Below are 20,557 nucleotides of genomic sequence, written 5' to 3' on the forward strand. Positions count from 1 at the left end.
TGAAATAACCAAAGACCTAAGTTTAGCGAGTTGAACTCTTTTTCGCTGAATTCACATGCACACAAGAACTGGTTTTCTGATCAGCATGTCATTTTATTTAAAAGCCTTCATCAAAGTATTCAGGAGCAGTTTTCCCCAAACTAAGATCAAGCTATGTTTAAACCTCCATCTACTAGTGAAAGATTAGGCTGCAAGTTGTCTTGATCTCTGTTTGGGAAGACAGTCCTCAGATTCCAGTCAGCATTGGAGTTTTGAAAATTCCAGTATCTCATTTTCAAGGGTGTTTTGAACCCGCTTGTGTCCTATACTCTCTTGTCCAACTCAGCATAGTGAGTTTTTCTTTCATATAACATGTATTATCTGATCTTCAGTAATAACACAGTGTGAGGAAGTTTCACTGCTCTGCAAAGAGCTGCACAAAGTCCCTCTTCCACTATTGTAAACTGTTAGAGGTTTAACTAAAAAAAAAAAAAAAAAAGGTGAACGGGTATAGGCTACGGCCATTATGATTTACATGCTACATAAACACAACAAAGAAAGAAACAAAAACAGTATGTACAATATATTCTATACATGCATAATGTAAATCGGGGACTGCCTCTTTTGTTAAACAAATTAAGAAAATAAATACAAAAGAAATGAACACAGAGGTGGATTTTCAATACATAATATGACCGTTTACAGATTTAATATAGGATGTATATAGCTTTTTAAAACTGGCCACTTAAAAGGGGTCATTACACTCAATACACGTGAAGTATTATTCCTTGAGCTGTATCAATTCCTTTGCCTTCAAAGAGGAAATAAGGGCACGTACTGTAAGTGTTAGTATATGAGACTATTTCTAGAATAAATCAGTGTGTTTGCATATACAGATACAGTCACTTGAGGGCTAACAATCAGACCAGCTGATTTTAAGCTTGAGGCTTTCTGTAGTTACAGGATACTACAAAACGTTGTTGGCAGTTGTCAAAGGACATGTGAGGAGAAGATAATAAAATGTTTACTGGCATCTGGGAGTCTTGTTGGCAGACAGCAGACAACCAAGCAGTCAGGCGGTCTAGATGAAAAGAATGCCATGTGAGGAGGATATTCATGTTTCATATCCTCCCTTAGATTCCTTATGTGTCCAGCAGAGGGCAATCTCGCCACACTATGCAAAGATATCCCATGATTCCAGTCATGGCTGTAGTCCTCATTAAATTGGCCATTTCTGATCATCCACCTTGGATAATAAGATTTTGCACACAATTCCTTCTTCCCCCATAAGGTCTCACCCAAATGGTACATGGCAAGTGTTCAGAGTCCGTGCCGGATGTAAAACCTTCACATCATCAACCAAGAACAGATGCAGACAATCTTCACGCAGAAATAAACTTGATCCATTTTAGTCCCGAAAAAAACTCCCACCTGTGCCTGCTGCTCATCCTCCAGCCCTAAAAGAACAACCGGGAGACCCTTCATGACTCCCCGTGACGAAACACACATACACACACACACACAAGGACTCTGCTGGTCACAGACATGGTGTTCGAGGCAGGTGTGGTTGAAGGTGGACGGACATCATTTCTTATTGGCTATCCTCCGCTTCCTGGTGGCCAGCATGTCATAGAAAGGGTCCCTGCTGATGCTTGCTCTGCGGAAAGAGGAGAGGAAAGAACGGATCACTGATCAACAGTTTTTCACTGTTTATGTAAATCCTACATACGCTGACAATGTTGTTGTCAACATTATGAACAATATGTATTTTTATTACCAGTCACATAGGTTACTGAAAAACACTGTTACACAGGATCAATTTGTGATGTTTAGAACATTCCAGTATTGTTTGGGATGAGGTCCAGTAATTTCTCAGTGTACTAACTGGACTTTATACGGTCTTGTATCTATCAGCCAGTACTTAAAAACCCATAAGGCTGTGTGGTGGCTCTAGAAAGAAACCCGTTGGCTTTGATTCTCCGAGTAATCAACACAGAAACCTGACATTTACAGTGATTTGTTACACCTCTGAAACCCGCTCTTCAGTCAAACTCCCCTTGCTTGTGCTATTAATATCTCAACATCTCATTGTGTGAATGCTGATTCAGCAACATTGGAATATAGGAAAATCAAAGCTTCCCACCCTAGGTGTCATCACTAACATACACTTAGGATAGGAATAATGCTGAGTAACCCACACGCAGCCTTCCCAGCAACAGGCCAGTGTTATACATATGTGTGTGTGTGTGTGTGTGTGTGTGTGTGTGTGTGTGTGTGTGTGTGTGTGTGTGTGTGTGTGTGTGTGTGTGTGTGTGTGTGTGTGTGTTCACAAAACAGTTACCACAAGAGCCATTTCCAGCCATGCAGATGAGTCAGGTGATGTCTGTGTGTGTATCTGCTGACCACAGGACAGTCTGCCACCCCAGCAGCTGAGTCAAGTGAGAGTGTGTTTGAGGCAGCACAGCTCTGTCCTGCTGAGTCCAATTTGTGATATTTATTGTTTCAGCAGTGACCGGAAAATACTTTACATTATGATGTGCAACTGCACTTAAAACACTTCTGGATCACACTTGTGCTTTTGCACTAAAAGCTCTGAGGCCTGCCACAGGAGTGTGAAATGTACAGTACACACGTGTCATCTGATGGTCAATTGACTGAATCTCCCAAACAGAGTAAAGTGACCACCTCTCTCCTTTTACCCATCACGACATACTATACTATGACTTTTTATGATGTTTATCAACATACTATACTATGACTTTTTTCGACATACTATACTATGACTTTTTTAAATCTTTTTTTGACATACTATACTAGACGTTTTTATCGACATACTATACTATGATTTTTTCGACATATTATACTCTGACTTTTTTAAATCTTTGTTTTGACATACTATACTATGACTTTTTTGACATACAATACTATGACTTTTTATGACATACTATACTAGACGTTTTTATCGACATACTATACTATGACTTTTTGACATACTATACTATGACTTTTTTATGATTTTTTTGACATACAATACTAGACGTTTTTATCAACATACTATACTATTTATATTTACTACTTAAATATTTTTTTCGACACACTATACTATGACTCTTTTCAACATACTATACTATGATTGTTTTCCGACATACAATACTATGACTTTTTATGACCTTTTTTCAACATACTATATCAGGACATTTTTATGGCTTTTTTCGACATGATATACTATGACTTTTTTATAACTTTTTATAACATACTATACTATGACTTTTTTCAACATACTATACTATGACTTTTCATGATTTGTTCGACATATTATACTATAACTTTATTTCGACATACTATACTATGACCTTTTATGATTTTTTTCAACATACTATGCTATGACAATTGTCTGTAGAAGACAGGTTTGGGTGTTCAAGGTTGGGAGTTTGATTCCCATCAGGAGCTAAAATTATATTTCTTTCAGACATACTATACTATGACTTTTTTAGACATACTGTACTATGATTTTTTTATGACATACTATACTATGACTTTTCATAATTAGTTTGACATACTATAATATGACTTTTTTCGACATACTATACTATGACTTTTTCTCGACATACTATACTATGACTTTTTTCGACATAATATACTAAAACTTTTTTATAATTTTTTCGCCATACTATACTATGGCAATTGTTATAGCTTAGTCTGTAAGAAGACAGGTTTGGGTGTCCAAGGTTGGGAGTTTGATTCCCATCAGGCTCTCAAATTATATATTTCTTTCCGACATACTATACTATGACTTTTTTTCAACATACTATACTATGACTTATTTCAACATGCTATACTATGACTTTTTTATGATTTTTTTCGACATACTATACTATGACTTTTTTCGACATACTATACTATGACGTTTTTATAACTTCTATGGACATATTATACGATGACATTTTTCAAAAAGGTATTCTTCAGGTATTTTATTTGACTTTTTTTTATGACATACTATACTATGACTTTTTTCGACATACTATACTATGACTTTTTTAAATATTTTTTTTCGACATACTATACTATGACTTTTTTTCACATACTATACTATGATTTTTTTAAATACGTTTTTATCGACATACTTTACTATGACATTTTTATGACTTTTTTCAACATACTATACTATGACTTTTTTAAAACTTTTATGACATACTTTACTACGATTTTTTTAATGGTTTTTTCGACGTACTATACTATGACTTTGTTATGATTTTTTCGATATACTATACTATGACTTTTGACATACTATACTAGACGTTTTTTGCAACATACTATAATGACTTTTTTCGACATACTATACTATGACGTTTTTATAACCTTTATCAATATACTATACTGTGACTTTTTTACAACTTTTATGACATACTACACTATGATGTTTTTCGACATACTATACTATGACTTTTTATGTTTTTCGACATACTATACTATGACTTTTTTATAACTTTTTAGGACATTCTATACTATGACTTTTTTTCGAAATACTATACTATGACTTTTTTAATGACATTTTACCCATTGACTTTTTTTTTCACATCCTACCCATTGGGCTACTCGGGTGCTCTGATTTCATGACTTTTTTGACATACAATACTAGACGTTTTTTTGCGACATACTGTAATGACTTTTTTCTACATACTATACTATGACTTTTTTCCGATATACAATACTATGACTTTTATGACTTTTTTTGACATACTATACTAGATGTTTTTATCGACATACTATACTATGACATTTTTATGACTTTCAACATACTATACTATGACTTTTTAAAAACTTTTTATGACATACTATGCTATGATATTTTCGACATACTATACTCTGACTTTTTTTTCTTAAGTGGTTCCATGGCCCTTCCATGTTCCCTACCCCACCCTAGGTGTCATCACTAACATACACTTAGGATAGGAATAACGCTGAGTAACCCACACGCAGCCTTCCCAGCAACAGGCCAGTGTTATACATATGTGTGTGTGTGTGTGTGTGTGTGTGTGTGTGTGTGTGTGTGTGTGTGTGTGTGTGTGTGTGTGTGTGTGTGTGTGTGCGCGTGTGTGTTCACAAAACAGTTACCACAAGAGCCATTTCCAGCCATGCAGATGAGTCAGGTGATGTCTGTGTGTGTGTGTGTGTGTGTGTGTGTGTGTGTGTGTGTGTGTGTATCTGCTGACCACAGGACAGTCTGCCACCCCAGCAGCTGAGTCAAGTGAGAGTGTTTGAGGCAGCACAGCTCTCCAATTTGTGATATTTATTGTTTCAGCAGTGACCGGAAAATACTTTACATTATGATGTGCAACTGCACTAAAAACACTTCTGGATCACACTTGTGCTTTTGCACTAAAAGCTCTGAGGCCTGCCACAGGAGTGTGAAATGTACAGTACACACGTGTCATCTGATGGTCAATTGACTGAATCTCCCAAACAGAGTAAAGTGACCACCTCTCTCCTTTTACCCATCATGACATACTATACTATGACTTTTTATTATGTTTATCAACATACTATAGTATGACTTTTTTAAATCTTTTTTTCGACATACTATACTAGACGTTTTTATCGACATACTTTACTATGACATTTTTTCAACATACTATACTATGACTTTTTAAGACTTTTTTTGACATACTATACTAGACGTCTTTATCAACATATGACATACTACACTATGACTTTTTTCGACATACTATACTATGACTTTTATGACTTTCTTTGACATACTATACTAGACGTTTTTATCGACATACTATACTATGACATTTTTATGACTTTTTTCAACATACTATACTATGACTTTTTTTATAACTTTTCATGACATACTATACTATGACTTTTTATGTCTTTTTTGACATACTATACTGTGACGTTTTTCGACATACAATACTATGACGTTTTTATAACCTTTATCAATATACTATACTGTGACTTTTTTACAACTTTTATGACATACTACACTATGATGTTTTTCGACATACTATACTATGACTTTTTATGTTTTTCGACATACTATACTATGACTTTTTTATAACTTTTTAGGACATTCTATACTATGACTTTTTTTCGAAATACTATACTATGACTTTTTTAATGACATTTTACCCATTGACTTTTTTTTCACATCCTACCCATTGGGCTACTCGGGTGCTCTGATTTCATGACTTTTTTGACATACAATATTAGACGTTTTTTTGCGACATACTGTAATGACTTTTTTCTACATACTATACTATGACTTTTTTCCGATATACAATACTATGACTTTTATGACTTTTTTTGACATACTATACTAGATGTTTTTATCGACATACTATACTATGACATTTTTATGACTTTCAACATACTATACTATGACTTTTTAAAAACTTTTTATGACATACTATACTATGATATTTTCGACATACTATACTCTGACTTTTTTTTCTTAAGTGGTTCCATGGCCCTTCCATGTTCCCTACCCCACCCTAGGTGTCATCACTAACATACACTTAGGATAGGAATAACGCTGAGTAACCCACACGCAGCCTTCCCAGCAACAGGCCAGTGTTATACATATGTGTGTGTGTGTGTGTGTGTGTGTGTGTGTGTGTGTGTGTGTGTGTGTTCACAAAACAGTTACCACAAGAGCCATTTCCAGCCATGCAGATGAGTCAGGTGATGTCTGTGTGTGTGTGTGTGTTTTCACAAAACAGTTACCACAAGAGCCATTTCCAGCCATGCAGATGAGTCAGGTGATGTCTGTGTGTGTGTGTGTGTGTGTGTGTGTGTGTGTGTGTGTGTGTGTATGTGTATCTGCTGACCACAGGACAGTCTGCCGCCCCAGCAGCTGAGTCAAGTGAGAGTGTGTTTGAGGCAGCACAGCTCTGTCCTGCTGAGTCCAATTTGTGATATTTATTGTTTCAGCAGTGACTGGAAAATACTTTACATTATGATGTGCAACTGCACTAAAAAACACTTCTGGATCACACTTGTGCTTTTGCACTAAAGGCTCTGAGGCCTGCCACAGGAGTGTGAAATGTACAGTACACACGTGTCATCTGATGGTCAATTGACTGAATCTCCCAAACAGAGTAAAGTGACCACCTCTCTCCTCTTACCCATCACTTTAACTGTACACAAAGCTGCCTCACTCGGACAAGATTTCCAGTAACTTAGCCAAAAAAAAACCATTACTTTCATTTAATGGATACACATATGTCAATGCTAAGTGCTTTTTTTAAATATTATTAGAGCATGGAAGCATTGTGTAATATGATTTCTGCTGTTTTATTGATCATATTTGCCAGTGACGCTGCAGCTAAGTGGATGATAACCAGCGAGCTGATCAATTACCCACTGGGCCCAATTTACTGCTGCAACTCCTCTCTCCTTCCTTAACAAGGAAGCATTTTGGATATGACAAATCAGGTGTTGCCAGAACACTTCTAAGACTGAGCAATGCATAGTGCCTGAGCAGGTGTCTGTCTGTCTGTCTGTCTGTCTGTCTGTCTGTCTGTCTGTCTGTCTGTCTGTCTGTCTGTGTGTGTGTGTGTGTGTGTGTGTGTGTGTGTGTGTGTGTGTCTTTCTGTGCTTGCGGAGCGCTAATCAAAGGGAAGTGAGCTTATCCAGCAGAGCACAAATCACTTCTGAGTGTTATCTGTGTGGAGGTGTGAGAAACACAGTCACATTTAGTCACCATTGTGTGTGTGTGTGTGTGTGTGTGTGTGTGTGTGTGTGTGTTGGTCTGCACATTTATGATTAGGCTCACAGCTCTGTGTGTGAGTGTGTGTGTGTGTGTGTGTGTGTGTGTGTGTGTGTGTGTGTGTGTGTGTGTTTCTCACAGTCAAGGTCAAACATGAGAAAGTCCCACATGAGAGCAGCCCTGCTTTGGCTAAGTGCCCTCTCAGTGTAAATGGATCCACACTAACACAGCGTCTCTTACTTGATGGATTTGATCCACTCTTCCTTCTCCTCCGGCGTGGGGGCCGATATCCTGTAAACCACGTGGTTGCCCTCGACGACGCGCCCGTCCGCTTCTGTCTTGCAGGCCTTGATGACCTGACCTTTGTGGTTGGGGTTGTAGAGCTCGAAGCAGTTCTGGGGAGGCAACCAATTGATAAACAATTGATTATTTTTTCTCATTCTGTCTGTCTGAATCTGTATTCACCCTCTGTCTGAAACTCTCCGTTTTAGCGCCTGTGCAAAAAAGCCCAGTCTGCTCTGATTGGTCAGCATTTTCGGATCTTCCGCATCTGCGCTCTCGCTGTCTCTGCACTGTCATTGCAGCCAGGGAATGCCTGTAACAGCACTGTAGCGGCACTTTTTACCTCTATAGTATAGTTGTGACATCACAACGTTTATAAATATAGACTGTGTGCATTTCTCTGTGGATTGAGCGTTTTATATACTTTCACAGTACTTATATAGCACCTAGACCTGGTTTATAATTTTTTTAAAAAGACATGGAAATCTCACTTTTTACAATATAGGTCCTTTAAAATAGATTAAGACAGATTCAGCAGGACAAGACAGTGTCTGGAGTTGCTGCTTACAGGTTTTCTGGGCTCGTCCACCTCTCTGATACTGAGGTTCTCCAGAGGAATAATCCCACGTGGCTCTTTATCCTTAAAACACATACAAAGACAACACTCAGCATCAACATATCACTCATTCAGTACATGTCTCTTATGGACAAAATCAGTATGTAATAAGGGCACAATGACATATAATGAAGAAAAGATCCAGCCCAGACAATATCCACACACTCACAATTACACATTTATTATTCAAAGCAAATTCAAAGTATGATTTGTATCAGCTACAAATTCAAAAAAATTAAATACTAACGTCACAAATTTGATGCATGCAAATGCTACATGTAGCACCTTTAATTTCCACCGCAGCAAAGTTAAGTATTTTTAACAATTCTCTCTACATTATATTGAGCCTGACAGCATCAAAGTAAAAAATAAAGGTGCTGATAAGCACACTTGAAGTTTTTATTCATCCCGGTCACGTAGGGGACAGCACCCATGGGAGATATAACCCTACACTCCCTACATTCCCTACATCCTCCATCCTCTAGCGACTGCTTTTGTGTCTGTGGGGCCAGATGTGAGGGGGGACCTTGAGGAACAGCCTCGTGTCCTGCCTGTCATCTTCCTACTAATGAGGGGGCACAACAGGGGGGAGGAAATGCCCTGGGACGGCTGCTCACAGCTGGCTGTGTGTGTGCCTTTTTGAGTGTGTGTACCCCTGCTGCAGCGTGTGTGCTGAGGGATTGGTGGATTGGGTTCGGAAGGGGGAGGGGGTACTCAGAAATGGGGATGTGTGTGTTGGGGTGAAGCGTGGGGTGACAGGCAGCGGGTTGGGGGAGGCACTTGGCTTGCGGCTTAGCAGGGCCAGATGTGTACGGTAGACTTTGCAGATGTTTCCCATGATGCCTCATGTTAATTGCTGGAGTGAGGTTCATTTAGGTCAAAGGAGCTGCATCTGTTAAAGAGCAGAGCTGGAAGGCAAAGACCTCGGTCTCTAACGTGTGTGTGTGTGTGTGTGTGTGTGTGTGTGTGTGTGTTCTTGTTTAACTATATTTGTGGAGTCGAAAAACCGGGAATACAGTATACTTACAGCTTTGTGGGGCCAAAATGCTGGACCCCACAAGTTTAAAGGGCTGTTTGAGGGTTAAGACTTGGTTTTAGGATTATGGTTAGAATTAGGTTATGGTTAGGGTGAGGGTAAGGGTTAAGGTTAGGCATTTAGTTGTGATGGTTAAGGTTAGGGTAAGGGGCTAGGGAATGCATTATGTCAATGACGGGTCCCCACAAAGACAGTGCCACACACTATGTGTGTGTGTGTGTGTGTGTGTGTGTGTGTGTGTGTGTGTGTGTTTATTTTGCTTTCTTACAGAGAGTGTAATGATGAGGAGATTGATACCAGTCATATCTGTGAGTGGTATCACTCTTTTCATCTCTCTTGGCAAAAAAAGCAAATAAGCAAATTTTCTGTAATGTCAAACTACTCCTTCAAGATCCACTCTGATCAATCTTTTTTTTCTGTTGGCAATCTGCAAAAAGATAAATATTTGTGTAAACTTACTGTTGTGTATTCAAAGTAATAGAGGCAGTTGTCTGTCAGAATGAACCACCGTCTCTTCCACGTCTTCACCCTCCCGCCTGCGGAGAGAAAAAAAAAACGGAATATTTGAGTTCAAACTGAAGAGGCGACAGCGTTTGTGCATGTAGAGGCTAACCTGCCCGAGACCTCAGCTGCACGTGCCACATCTGGTTCTGATCATCGGCTCTCTGCATTATTAGGCTCAATCAGAGGATGGATACTCCCTCCAGCACCCCCTCCCAGTCTCAAGAGATGGATACCTAAGAGCTCTGCTAGGCTTGTGAAAACTGTTCCAACACAGTGTTACCTTCCAGGAGAAACCCAGACATGTTCACACCACATACTGTACACGTGACAACTAAAGCACGAGTGCACTCAACTTGTCTGACCAGTGGGAGTGATGGAATTAATGCGCTTGACTTGACAGAAGTCTCCGCTGATATTTTAAAGTGCCCATATTATGAAAAAATCACTTTTTCTGGGATTTGGGGTGTTATGTTGTGTCTCTGGTGCTTCCACACACATACAAACTTTGAAAAAAATCCACCCATGCTGTTTAGAGTGAGATACAGTTTCTGAATGTGTCCTGCCTTCAGTCTCTGGGTGAGCTGTTCAAAATCGGCACGGCTTGTGATGTCACAAGCCGAAACGAGCAGGCTAACCGCAACCATTAGCTCGTAGCGTTAGCATGCTAACGCTAGCATGCTAACGCTAGCATGCTAACGCTAGCATGCTACCTCGTTCTCAATAGCAAAGCACTGCTACAACACACACAAGTTCACCATAATCTACAAAAGAACTACTTACATGTGCGCCCTCATTTTGAAGTCTCCCAGCTAATCCTGACTTGTAACTGACCAAAGTTGTAGAAAGAGCCTTTCTTTTACTGTCTATGGAGCTAGCTAGCTGACATGATCTACATCTGAGCTACTGGGCATGTGCAGTGCAATCAAAGATAGTACAGAAGAAGAAGAAGAAAAAAAGAGGTCTCACTCTGTAGCTAAAACAGAGACCAGGTGAAAAGAGGATCTGCAGCAGTGAGATAGAGCACTGCAGTACAACACAAATATGGTGTTTTTTGAAAATTAAACCATGTAAACCTATTCTGGTACAACCTTAAAATACAATTATGAACCTGAAAATGAGTATAATATGGCTGCTTTAATAATAAAAAACAGGCAGAAAAATGTAACGATTGTAGCAGAGAAGGTTTACATTTGGAACATGTAAATACAAGAGCGTTTTTTTTTAATTATACAACTACACATCTGAATGTAGGAATTATATAGGAATATCACCTTATAAGAGACACAATCTCTCCATCTGCTTCCATCGTCAGATTAAAGTAGATTAATTGGGATTATTGGATTTGTTGTTAATTACACCATCGGTTATGCAATTTACCTATGTGATCCAAAAAACATAACGTGACAGATGTCAATGTACAGTCTGCAGTATGTGCACCATAATGACGCGTTTGCTGACTTCACAGAATGAGCACAAAGCAGCCGTTACTGATGTAATCAATATGTAATGTTAACTTGACCCAGATTTTCACTCTATACTGCTCTAGCTAGAGTAAAATCCAACATCTGTATATTATTTATGAGCAGTGTTTACTTTCAGATGCATCTGCTGCATTGTACTCATTAAAATAGAATGAGGATTTAAAATAGAGTGTACTTTTGTTGGGTAAATACAAAATATAAGTTTTTATTCTGCTACAGTCAACCATATGGCAGTCTGGAGAGCCGTTTATCCCACTTAGCCATACGTTTAATTTCATCCTCAAACCTGACATTTATTTTGGATTTCTGCTGCAGGACCGCCCATGTTTGCATGTTTCTAATGCAGACTTATCAATCACTTGTTTTTTTATGGACACTCTGCAGAGGGAGTGCAAATAACTGTGCACAAGTGTAAGGGAGTTAAAAGTCTTGCATTACTCAATTTCCATCATTTGTATTATTGAATAGGATAAAAATGTAATTTATTCAAAAGCTTATTTGTTGGATGAATCTGTAGTCCTTACATGTAGAACAGCCACAATACTGCACACTGACTGGTCTTTTATCTAAGCTAAATATTGATTAGATGATATGTTTGTCAGTTTACATGCTGAACACTTTGCTGAGACAAGCCAGGCAGGGACAAGTCCCGTTATAATGCTTTAACATCACATCTCCCTGTTCCATGCACCTTAGTTCAAATGAATGTGGAGGACAGGAAAAAGTGATTGCATCCGTACTCGTCTCTTTATTCTGTCCCAGAATACAAGCTTGGCTGAACTCAACAGAGGTGCTGTTTTGTGACCCCTCTGCATATAGTAGGACTTCTGAAATATACGTATAAATAACTGTATTTTAAGACATGCTGTACACAAAGGATGCGGATGGATTCAGGCATAGCAGCAGGCTCCTGGTCATTAGTGTAATGACAGCTTATAGAGCTTCACAGCCTCATAGCAGTGCAGCAATATGTCATATTGAACAACCTGACAGGGCAGCAGAGTGAGAGTGCTTCATTCAAACAAACAAAATCTTTTTCCCTCATTAATCAGGGACTCCTCTGATGAATCTAAAATTAGCGTGGAATTCACTAACAGGGAAAATCGGCCCTTAAATGATGCAGGGGCAGCTGGTAGGATAGAGAGCAAAAGAAAAAAGAGAGGAAAAGGAGCAGCAGCATTGGGTACTGATGCCTGTAGGACAGGAACAGAGAGAGAAGAATGACAATAGGCAAGAGTCTCCTTTATTTCACTGCATGACCAGCCACACAGCAGTAGGTACGCATTCCCACAGTAGCAGACTCAAGCAGCCCATTCACTAAAGCTGAGCATTCTGGCAGATAGCTACACAAGAGCAGTATGACGCGCAGGGCTATCTCTAATGGTGCAGAGCATGAGGTGACCTGTTCAGCTGACCCCTGGGTGTTGGGTGTCGTTTGGTTGACTTGCTAATGTTTTAAGGGTTCTCATATAAACTTGTGCGACTCCACAGCTGGGAAGAAAAAGTATGATATTTTAGGTAGTACGCTTTTTTCACTTTCTTGCCAAGACACAGCTGAGAAGACTGATACCACTCTCATGCCTGTACGCTAAATATGACGCTAACATTACAGCCAGAAGCTTGGTTAGCTTAGCATTAAATAGCATAGCACAAAGACTGGAAACAGGGGGAAGCAGCACATCATATTGTTACATTTGGACAGAGCAAGGCTAGCAGTAGCTTCATATTTACCAAACAGACATTAGAGCGGTATCAATCTTTTAACTCTCGTTTAACTCAGCAAAAATGCTAAATAAGAGCATTTCACCAAATATTCCTTTAAACAAGTGCAATTTAAATCAGTTGTCTTGACCAATATGAAAGTGAAGTTGAAGGTGAAAGCACCCCTAAGTCTTGTCCACATAATTGTCCACTGCATTGCAAAACTGCATGCATCACAACTACAGTAGTAGGTCAGAGTAAAATAAAGTAATGTTCACCTTAACCTTCGCTTCCAAATAAGTTTAGTTGCCTGATTACTAATGATTTGTTAATGTCTATGTAACTTTTCCTTCTTTATCCGGTAACCAGGGCAAATTTCTGTAAAAAGATCCAGAATAATAAAGGGGATGTGGCAAATGGCACTGTGGTTTAATGTCAACAGTTATCTTTTAATGCGAAGGCTTCTTGGGATAAACATGTGTGCTTTGCGTGTGCACCATCTGAGACGGGCCCTCTGCGTCACCCAGCCTTCTCCAGAGCCACAAGATGAAATGCAGCCAATCCCCATGCAGAATGAGAGAGATCACTGACCTCGCCTTGCCTTTGAAATAATATATAACCCATTACCTCACAATGCTGTTCTTATTTGCCCAATAATAGCTTTGATACAAAAGGCCAATTAAATGAGGCGGCTAGCATGTTCAGGGGCCCGGTGTGCTAAGGAGATAATGGCAGCCAATGCCAGTGTGAGGGCACTCTATGATGAACCGAGAAAATGGACGAAGGAGCGTTACCTACCTCCTAATACAGAGATTTAAGAAGGAACAGCCATCACAGAACAGAATGAGAGAACAGAACAAAAGGTGAAAGGGTGAAAGGTTAGAGAAAGGGAGTGAGGAACAAAAACAACACAGAAGGATATTGAAAGATATAACAAGCACAGAAATCACAATGCCAGAGAGAAAGAGAAGTTGAATGTGTATTCACAGAAAGGAGCATGCTTTAAGTGAGAGGAGAGAAAGGAGAGGATAGAAAATACGAGACCAAACAAAGAGGAGAGGTCACGAGATGAAGTTGTGTCACAGATCCCTAAGCAACCTTATCTAGCACTATCATAAAGGTGGACAGTTTTCGGGCAAAAATGAGGCTACATGAGGAGAAATCATGAGCTAACTTAAGTTTGTTTTTGTAATGCAATTCAATGTTGCTACGAACCTCCCAAGTCTGGTGAGGCAGAAGTTTACCATATTTTAGTAAACCCCCTGTTTCTTGAAAATAGCTCTGTTAACATGAACAACTTTGTAAGCTAGCTAATTAGCCAGCAGGGGTCTGTGTATGTTGTGTGTCCACACTGGGAAAATGAACGTGTCCTACATTCACTTAATATTTGACTATTACTAGTACTATTAATACTTAATAGTTGATGCAAAGCCATGCTAGCTGAACTGTGAGGCTATACTTAGGCAACAGCGGTCAGTAAATGTTAACATTGGCATGCTAACGTGCTCACAATGACAATGCTAACATCCTGATGTTAAGCAGCTGGCTAAAACATCAGGCTGAATCACCAGCAGAAAACAAGTAATGAGAACAGAAATAAAATGGCGTTAGCATCAGCTCATGACATCTGCTTTACCTTGAAACATTTCCTTTTAGTAAAGATGTAGCATCCCAAGACAAACAGGGACTTAATGTTTAATTTGGCTGAAATTGACAAATTCTTAAGTTAAGTAAGTGATAAGCTATTTTTTAAACCATTGTTGCCCAAGAGCTGTCGACCTCTAACGTGGCCGCCTGAAAGCCCATCATAAACAACTTACACACAAACAACAGTCATGCCCAGGGAAATAAAGGGCACTGCTCATCAAACTGATGTTCAAAGCTCTACTGACAAATGATAAATCAACATAACCAAGGTTAGTTTTGTGACTCTAAATGCACGTACCAAGCTTTAGGAGCCAGCCTTCTCTGTCGGGGTTGAAGAATGTGTGCGTCAGATCATTCCCATCATCCTCTGGGATTTTGAAGGGCTCATTTTTGATGCTGTCATAAAGGTTCTGCAGAAAGGGGAGGGAAACTATTAATCAAAAATCTAAACAATAAGGGAAATGCCTCATCACACACACACACACACACACACACACACACACACACACACACAGAAATCCTCACCCTGAGAAGCTCCTCAGGCAGATCTCCTCCTTCGTTGATGCCTCTGTTCATGGAGATAAAGCGCTCCACAGGGGGCTTGTCTCTGACGTTGGGGTTATGGAGGCTGGTGTTCAGCATGATGATAGCAAATGACAGCACGTAGCAGGTATCTGAGAGCAACAGGAAGGGAATCAAATACATCAAAATACATAACAGATCATTACCGCCAAGTCTTTATTTTACTTTTATTTTTCATTTTTTTATGGTGGACATGTACCTTGTACATTAGACATTCAACCAAATTGTTTTGAGCATGTGTGGTGTAACATTTTTTCAAGTTTCAGTACATTACAGGATGTCATCAGCATATGGTCATATTTTGTGTTAATTTCTATTTCTTCTTACACACACAGCCTTCTTCTTTTATTGCTATTATAGATAGCAAAGGGGATTAGGATGTGAGCCATAATTCTTCTAAATGTAGATTTTCTTTGTAATTCATTTGAATGAATTTTCTTTGTGGCTGATAGGAACGAGAAAGCCAGACACAGAAAAAAAATATTTTACTAGTGCATCACTTTTCGACTCGAGAAGCCACGTTTTTAAGAAAAATAATTTTGTGTGTGCATGTCTGAGAGAGGGAGAGAGAGGTATAAGTGAGATAAAATGTAGTGGGGGAAGCAGGGTTTTAGTCTCTCCACTGTGAGTTAATGTTCAGACACACACAGGCCAGTGGCTGCCTGTAAATGAATCATTCATTCCCCTCTGTCTCCTCACTGACACACTTTAGTCCTGGCTGTCCTGCACAGCCTATTGTCTACCCACTTACACACATTCTCTATAAAAAAAAAAAAATAGAGGAGCTTTGCATACAGTGTGTAATGCGGGGACAAGAGGTGCTGCTAACTGTAAGAGGAATGTCAGGGTAATCAAAAAATGTATGAGCACAATGAAGCACTGAGAGAGACGGGAAGCTCATTTTATTGGTGATTAAAGATCCCTGATCATTTTATGTTTTTTTATGGGCTGAGTGTTCAGTTGCTGCTACACACATTGATCTAAGCTGCTGTTCTGCTCTGCACCCACAACAACTGTCGCACACACAAACATGCATGCCTGCCTTTGCAGAGATTGTTAAATTGTCCCTTTCTGTAAGGCATCCCATATCTGTAAAAAGTTCACGCAAAAAAGCCTTGTGTGTGGCTTAACCAGAATAGATTATTACATTTTACTTAACAGCATTTGAATTTGCTAAACCCATACCTAAGCAAATAATCCATCAACTGAATTCACAAAACTTGGAGTATTCCCTCCATGGGACCACAGACAACAATCTTGCACACAATACTACACAATTCACTGACTGTTGTAGTTGTAGGCTTTGTTTATCACAAGACCATATATCACTCAGCCAGGTTGAGTCTTCCTCAATAATGGATGTCCCTTGTTTGTTGCTGGTTGTTTACTCTGAACTCATATCCTGCAGTGAACTGTGATCTGTAGTTAATCCTCAGTGAGCTTTAGTTACCGTAACTCTACTATGGCTTAATGATTGAAATGCATTTATATAAAAAAAAAAAAAAAAACAGGCCATCACTCAATGCATCCTAGACCCCCGGGCAGTACTTATGTTGGCACATTAGGCTAGGCTGCTTATCAGTGCATTGACTTTGTCCAACACATTGGATTTCACACTTTGCTCTTATGTATCCCAGGGGGTTCCTTTGCAGTTTCCAAGGGGTACGTGGAAAGATAAGCTCAATTCATTGAAAAAAAAAATAACTGAAGTTATGATTTGCTTAAAAATGAAAGCAACTGCATTGAGTCTGCATGAACACTGTGGTGATTAAGAGAGAATTAAATCTTAGTAGCAAAAAAGCAGAGAAGTCTAAACAAAAGGCTAAAATTATAAGATGGTAAACTAAAGGTAGTTGATTTAATGGTTAGCTAAAAGTAATAAATAGTTACTGTAGCTAAAAGTAATGGAATAAATGGTTGTAATAGTTAGCTAAAATAATAGATAAACTATCAATACATCTATATAGGTAATGGAAAATAAATAGGTTGTTAAAATAATGGATAAATAAATAGCTAAAAACGTCGAAACGATAGTAGTGCGAATGCAAAGTTGACCATATCGACACAAAAGCACTGACTGTTCAATTGTATCAAAAATATTGTAACAATATCCATGAACACATTTGGAACATGACGGGTAAGGTCTGTGAAGGGGGCTCTGGAGCTCATCTGACCGGCCTATGGGGGTACGTCATACAAAAAAGGTGGGGGACCATTGGTTTACACAACAGTAGCCTGCTTTGTGTCTGACCTGTCGACTGGAAGACTCCAGCGTTGCACTGGCAGTACCGCGAGGCAAACGCCTCCATCATACGGTCGATCTTCTGGGCTTCACCTGGCAAACGGAAACTCCACAGGAACTGCCTACAATTAGAGGTAGAGGAGGGGGTTTTCATTTGTGATCCCACAGGATGCACATGACATAGCTGTTGTAGCTTTTTTCTGCTCAGAATTTGAGTTAATCGTTCTGCTGACCGTAGTGCTTGGACCAGATTGAGGTCTGCAAACTCGTGCAGCTCCACAAAAGCTTGAAGCACCTTGATGTTGAAGTCATCCCTGGTGGGGTAAAAATACAGATGGGAAAATCACATTTCCAATATTATTCTATATCTCTAAGTCGTTACTTTTTTATTTCAAAGAACAAGAAGACCATCCAGAGAAGACGTAAGATAATTCTGAACACAATGTGAACCCAGAAGACAGGGTGGAAGAAAAGGAAAAAAGATTTCCTTCATGAAAAGCATTTCTCAACCTGAATTCCAGTTTCTCAGCATTCCTGTCATGTTTGTGCCTTTATTCATACCGGGCGCTGAGCATTGGGTCTGGAAGCAATTTAAACAGCTGGCCAATGTGGTGTGTTTTTGCACCCTGAGGGGGGGAAACTGTGCGTTGGACTGATGAAAAACAGCTAAAACCAAACCCACACAGGCTTCTTTTAGTCAGAAGTTTGTTTGGCTATCAGAGGGTTTTTGGGAGGAAAAGTCAACAGCTGCTTTCATGCTGCGGCCACAGCTTCTCTGATCATGTTTGTTGTACGTCAGGGGCCATGATCCTGATCCTGTATCGTCTTTGTGTTGTGTATTGTTCAAATGACGCCAGGAATTTTCAGGCCTTTTGTGTTTTTTTTTTGTGGGGAGAAATTGTGGAAAGGTCTAGAAGAGTACAGCTTACAGGAAACAAACAACAAACTTGTATTGCAATAACAGTCTTAGATTATTTGGACGATGACCTGGGGGATTCTCTTCTTCTTGTACCCTATACTGGCATCTGCAGCCAAATAAAATGAAACCTGTCCTATGAGGGTTATATATAAGTTTATTGCTATAGGTACATTTATTACAAAGTGACTTGAATGTGGCCTGCTGTTTGTAAAATTGAAATTGCATATGTGTGTGTGTGTGTGTGTGTGTGTGTGTGTGTGTGTGTGTGTGTGTGTGTGTGTGTGTGTGTGTGTGTGTGTCTCAGCAGTGTGTGTACTGTATGTGACTAAGCGCTCAATTATACAGGAACAATAACAAAGGTCTCGTAGCGTAATGGGAGTCAATGACCCACTCAGCCTGCATCCATCCATCCATCCATCTCCTACTATCTATCCACCTTCTGGCTATTTTTCTTCTTCTTCCTTTCCCTGTGTCCCTCTCTCTGTTCCTCTCTCCTCATCTCCCTCTCTGCTCAGCGTGTAATGATGGGTTCCTGCTCCTTGCATAATCTCAATTAGTGATAATTACTGAGAGTAAACCCTTAGCCTGTGTTTAGTGTGATTTCCACTGGGTAGGTGGTCTCTTTGATGCTTCTCCATGAATAAAGCCTGTTGCCAACAAGAGGCGTCCCCAGAGCCCCCCCTCCTCCACCCAGCTCCTCCTAAGATAATACAGACTGTGGTTTCCTGCATTGAAAGAGTTCACACAGTGCTGCTTTTATTCAGGATCCTCCTTATAAGATTAAACATTTTGCCAAAGATTTGCTTTAAAAAAATATTTTTTAATGGATAACATAACAGATTGCAGATCTGGTGCACCTGGGAGCTGTGAGCTAGTGGGGCTAAAGCTCCACCTGGTCAGACTACACTACAGGCTCTCTCTTCACTGCAATCCAGACATCAACCATGGCCTGATCACCCTGCCTGCCACATCTTGTTTTGAGTTGATTTAAGTTACAGAGACACACTTTGCACATTACAAAAGATATGTTTAGTTTATTCTTTTGTTAAATAAATCACGTTTGATCATTTATGATGCCTCGTTCCCTCTTTTGTCATGGCCCTTGAGCCAGGTTGTGAAAATTATAAATTCTCTTCATAACCATGTTTGCTACGTCCATCTCTTTATACCCTCTTTAAAAAGACAGTAACATTTGGCTAAAGTATGCAACAACATTTGTTACATTTTATATTAAAGTATATAAAACAATTGAAGTATACTGCCAGCCTTAGAAATGTTTGAGATTCTTATTTTCTCTCTTGTTGTGACATTTGCAGTGCCAGTCGCTCGCTGCTGTTTCTGCTCTACACTTCTGAAAGATCACATGTCAATCAAAGAGTGCAGCCAGCCTGTGATGACTTTTCCCTTAGATTTTCTCTTAATGAAGTTTATATTTTATAGTTTATAAAACAAAGCACCAGAAATATACAATGCATCACTTCCTGTTCAATAGAGAATTTATGATGTAAAAAAGGTGAGTGTTTAGAACAGCAAATGTAATGGCTGATAATAAATGTAAATGATTATAGGTTGAATCGTTGCTTTGTGCTTTATCAAAATGGACATGTAAGAACTAGCATGATGATTACCATAAAGTACAAACAGGATTTTCTGTGTTAAAGTCAAAACATATTTGAATTTAAATAACCTTTCCAAATTAGTGATTTTAAAATGAAAAACAGATGAATGATAAATCAAGCTCTGGTTTAGTGCCTAATAAATTTGGGACACTAAGCCTTTGATGTGCTCCCTCTTGCAGCTCCCTTTTCCTGGTTTTTGGTTCAGTGTATGTTGTTCCTGTACGCCTCATAC

At 39.3% G+C, this 20,557-nt stretch overlaps 2 protein-coding genes across 2 annotated transcripts in view; both read right to left on the reverse strand.

Annotated features, from left to right (window-relative positions):
* Nucleotides 1-10,415, reverse strand: part of LOC116044235 (ankyrin repeat domain-containing protein 61) — a 27,846-nt gene extending 17,431 nt beyond the window's left edge. The window contains exon 1 of the mRNA XM_031291266.2: nt 10,405-10,415. The gene's annotated coding sequence lies outside the window, so the exon portion shown is untranslated. The remainder of the gene's footprint in view (nt 1-10,404) is intronic.
* The window catches only part of LOC116044233 (cytohesin-3), a 37,960-nt gene continuing 17,474 nt past the window's right edge, over nt 72-20,557 (reverse strand). Inside the window, exons 6-13 of the mRNA XM_031291263.2 lie at nt 18,021-18,101; nt 17,797-17,909; nt 15,489-15,637; nt 15,262-15,373; nt 10,090-10,166; nt 8,547-8,618; nt 7,937-8,091; nt 72-1,636 (exon numbers count right to left, since the gene is read on the reverse strand). Coding sequence (XP_031147123.1) covers nt 1,564-1,636; nt 7,937-8,091; nt 8,547-8,618; nt 10,090-10,166; nt 15,262-15,373; nt 15,489-15,637; nt 17,797-17,909; nt 18,021-18,101 — 832 coding nt within the window. The 3' untranslated portion in view covers nt 72-1,563. The remainder of the gene's footprint in view (nt 1,637-7,936; nt 8,092-8,546; nt 8,619-10,089; nt 10,167-15,261; nt 15,374-15,488; nt 15,638-17,796; nt 17,910-18,020; nt 18,102-20,557) is intronic.

The sequence above is a fragment of the Sander lucioperca genome, chromosome 22 (genome assembly GCF_008315115.2).
Source record: "Sander lucioperca isolate FBNREF2018 chromosome 22, SLUC_FBN_1.2, whole genome shotgun sequence".
Taxonomy (NCBI): domain Eukaryota; kingdom Metazoa; phylum Chordata; class Actinopteri; order Perciformes; family Percidae; genus Sander; species Sander lucioperca.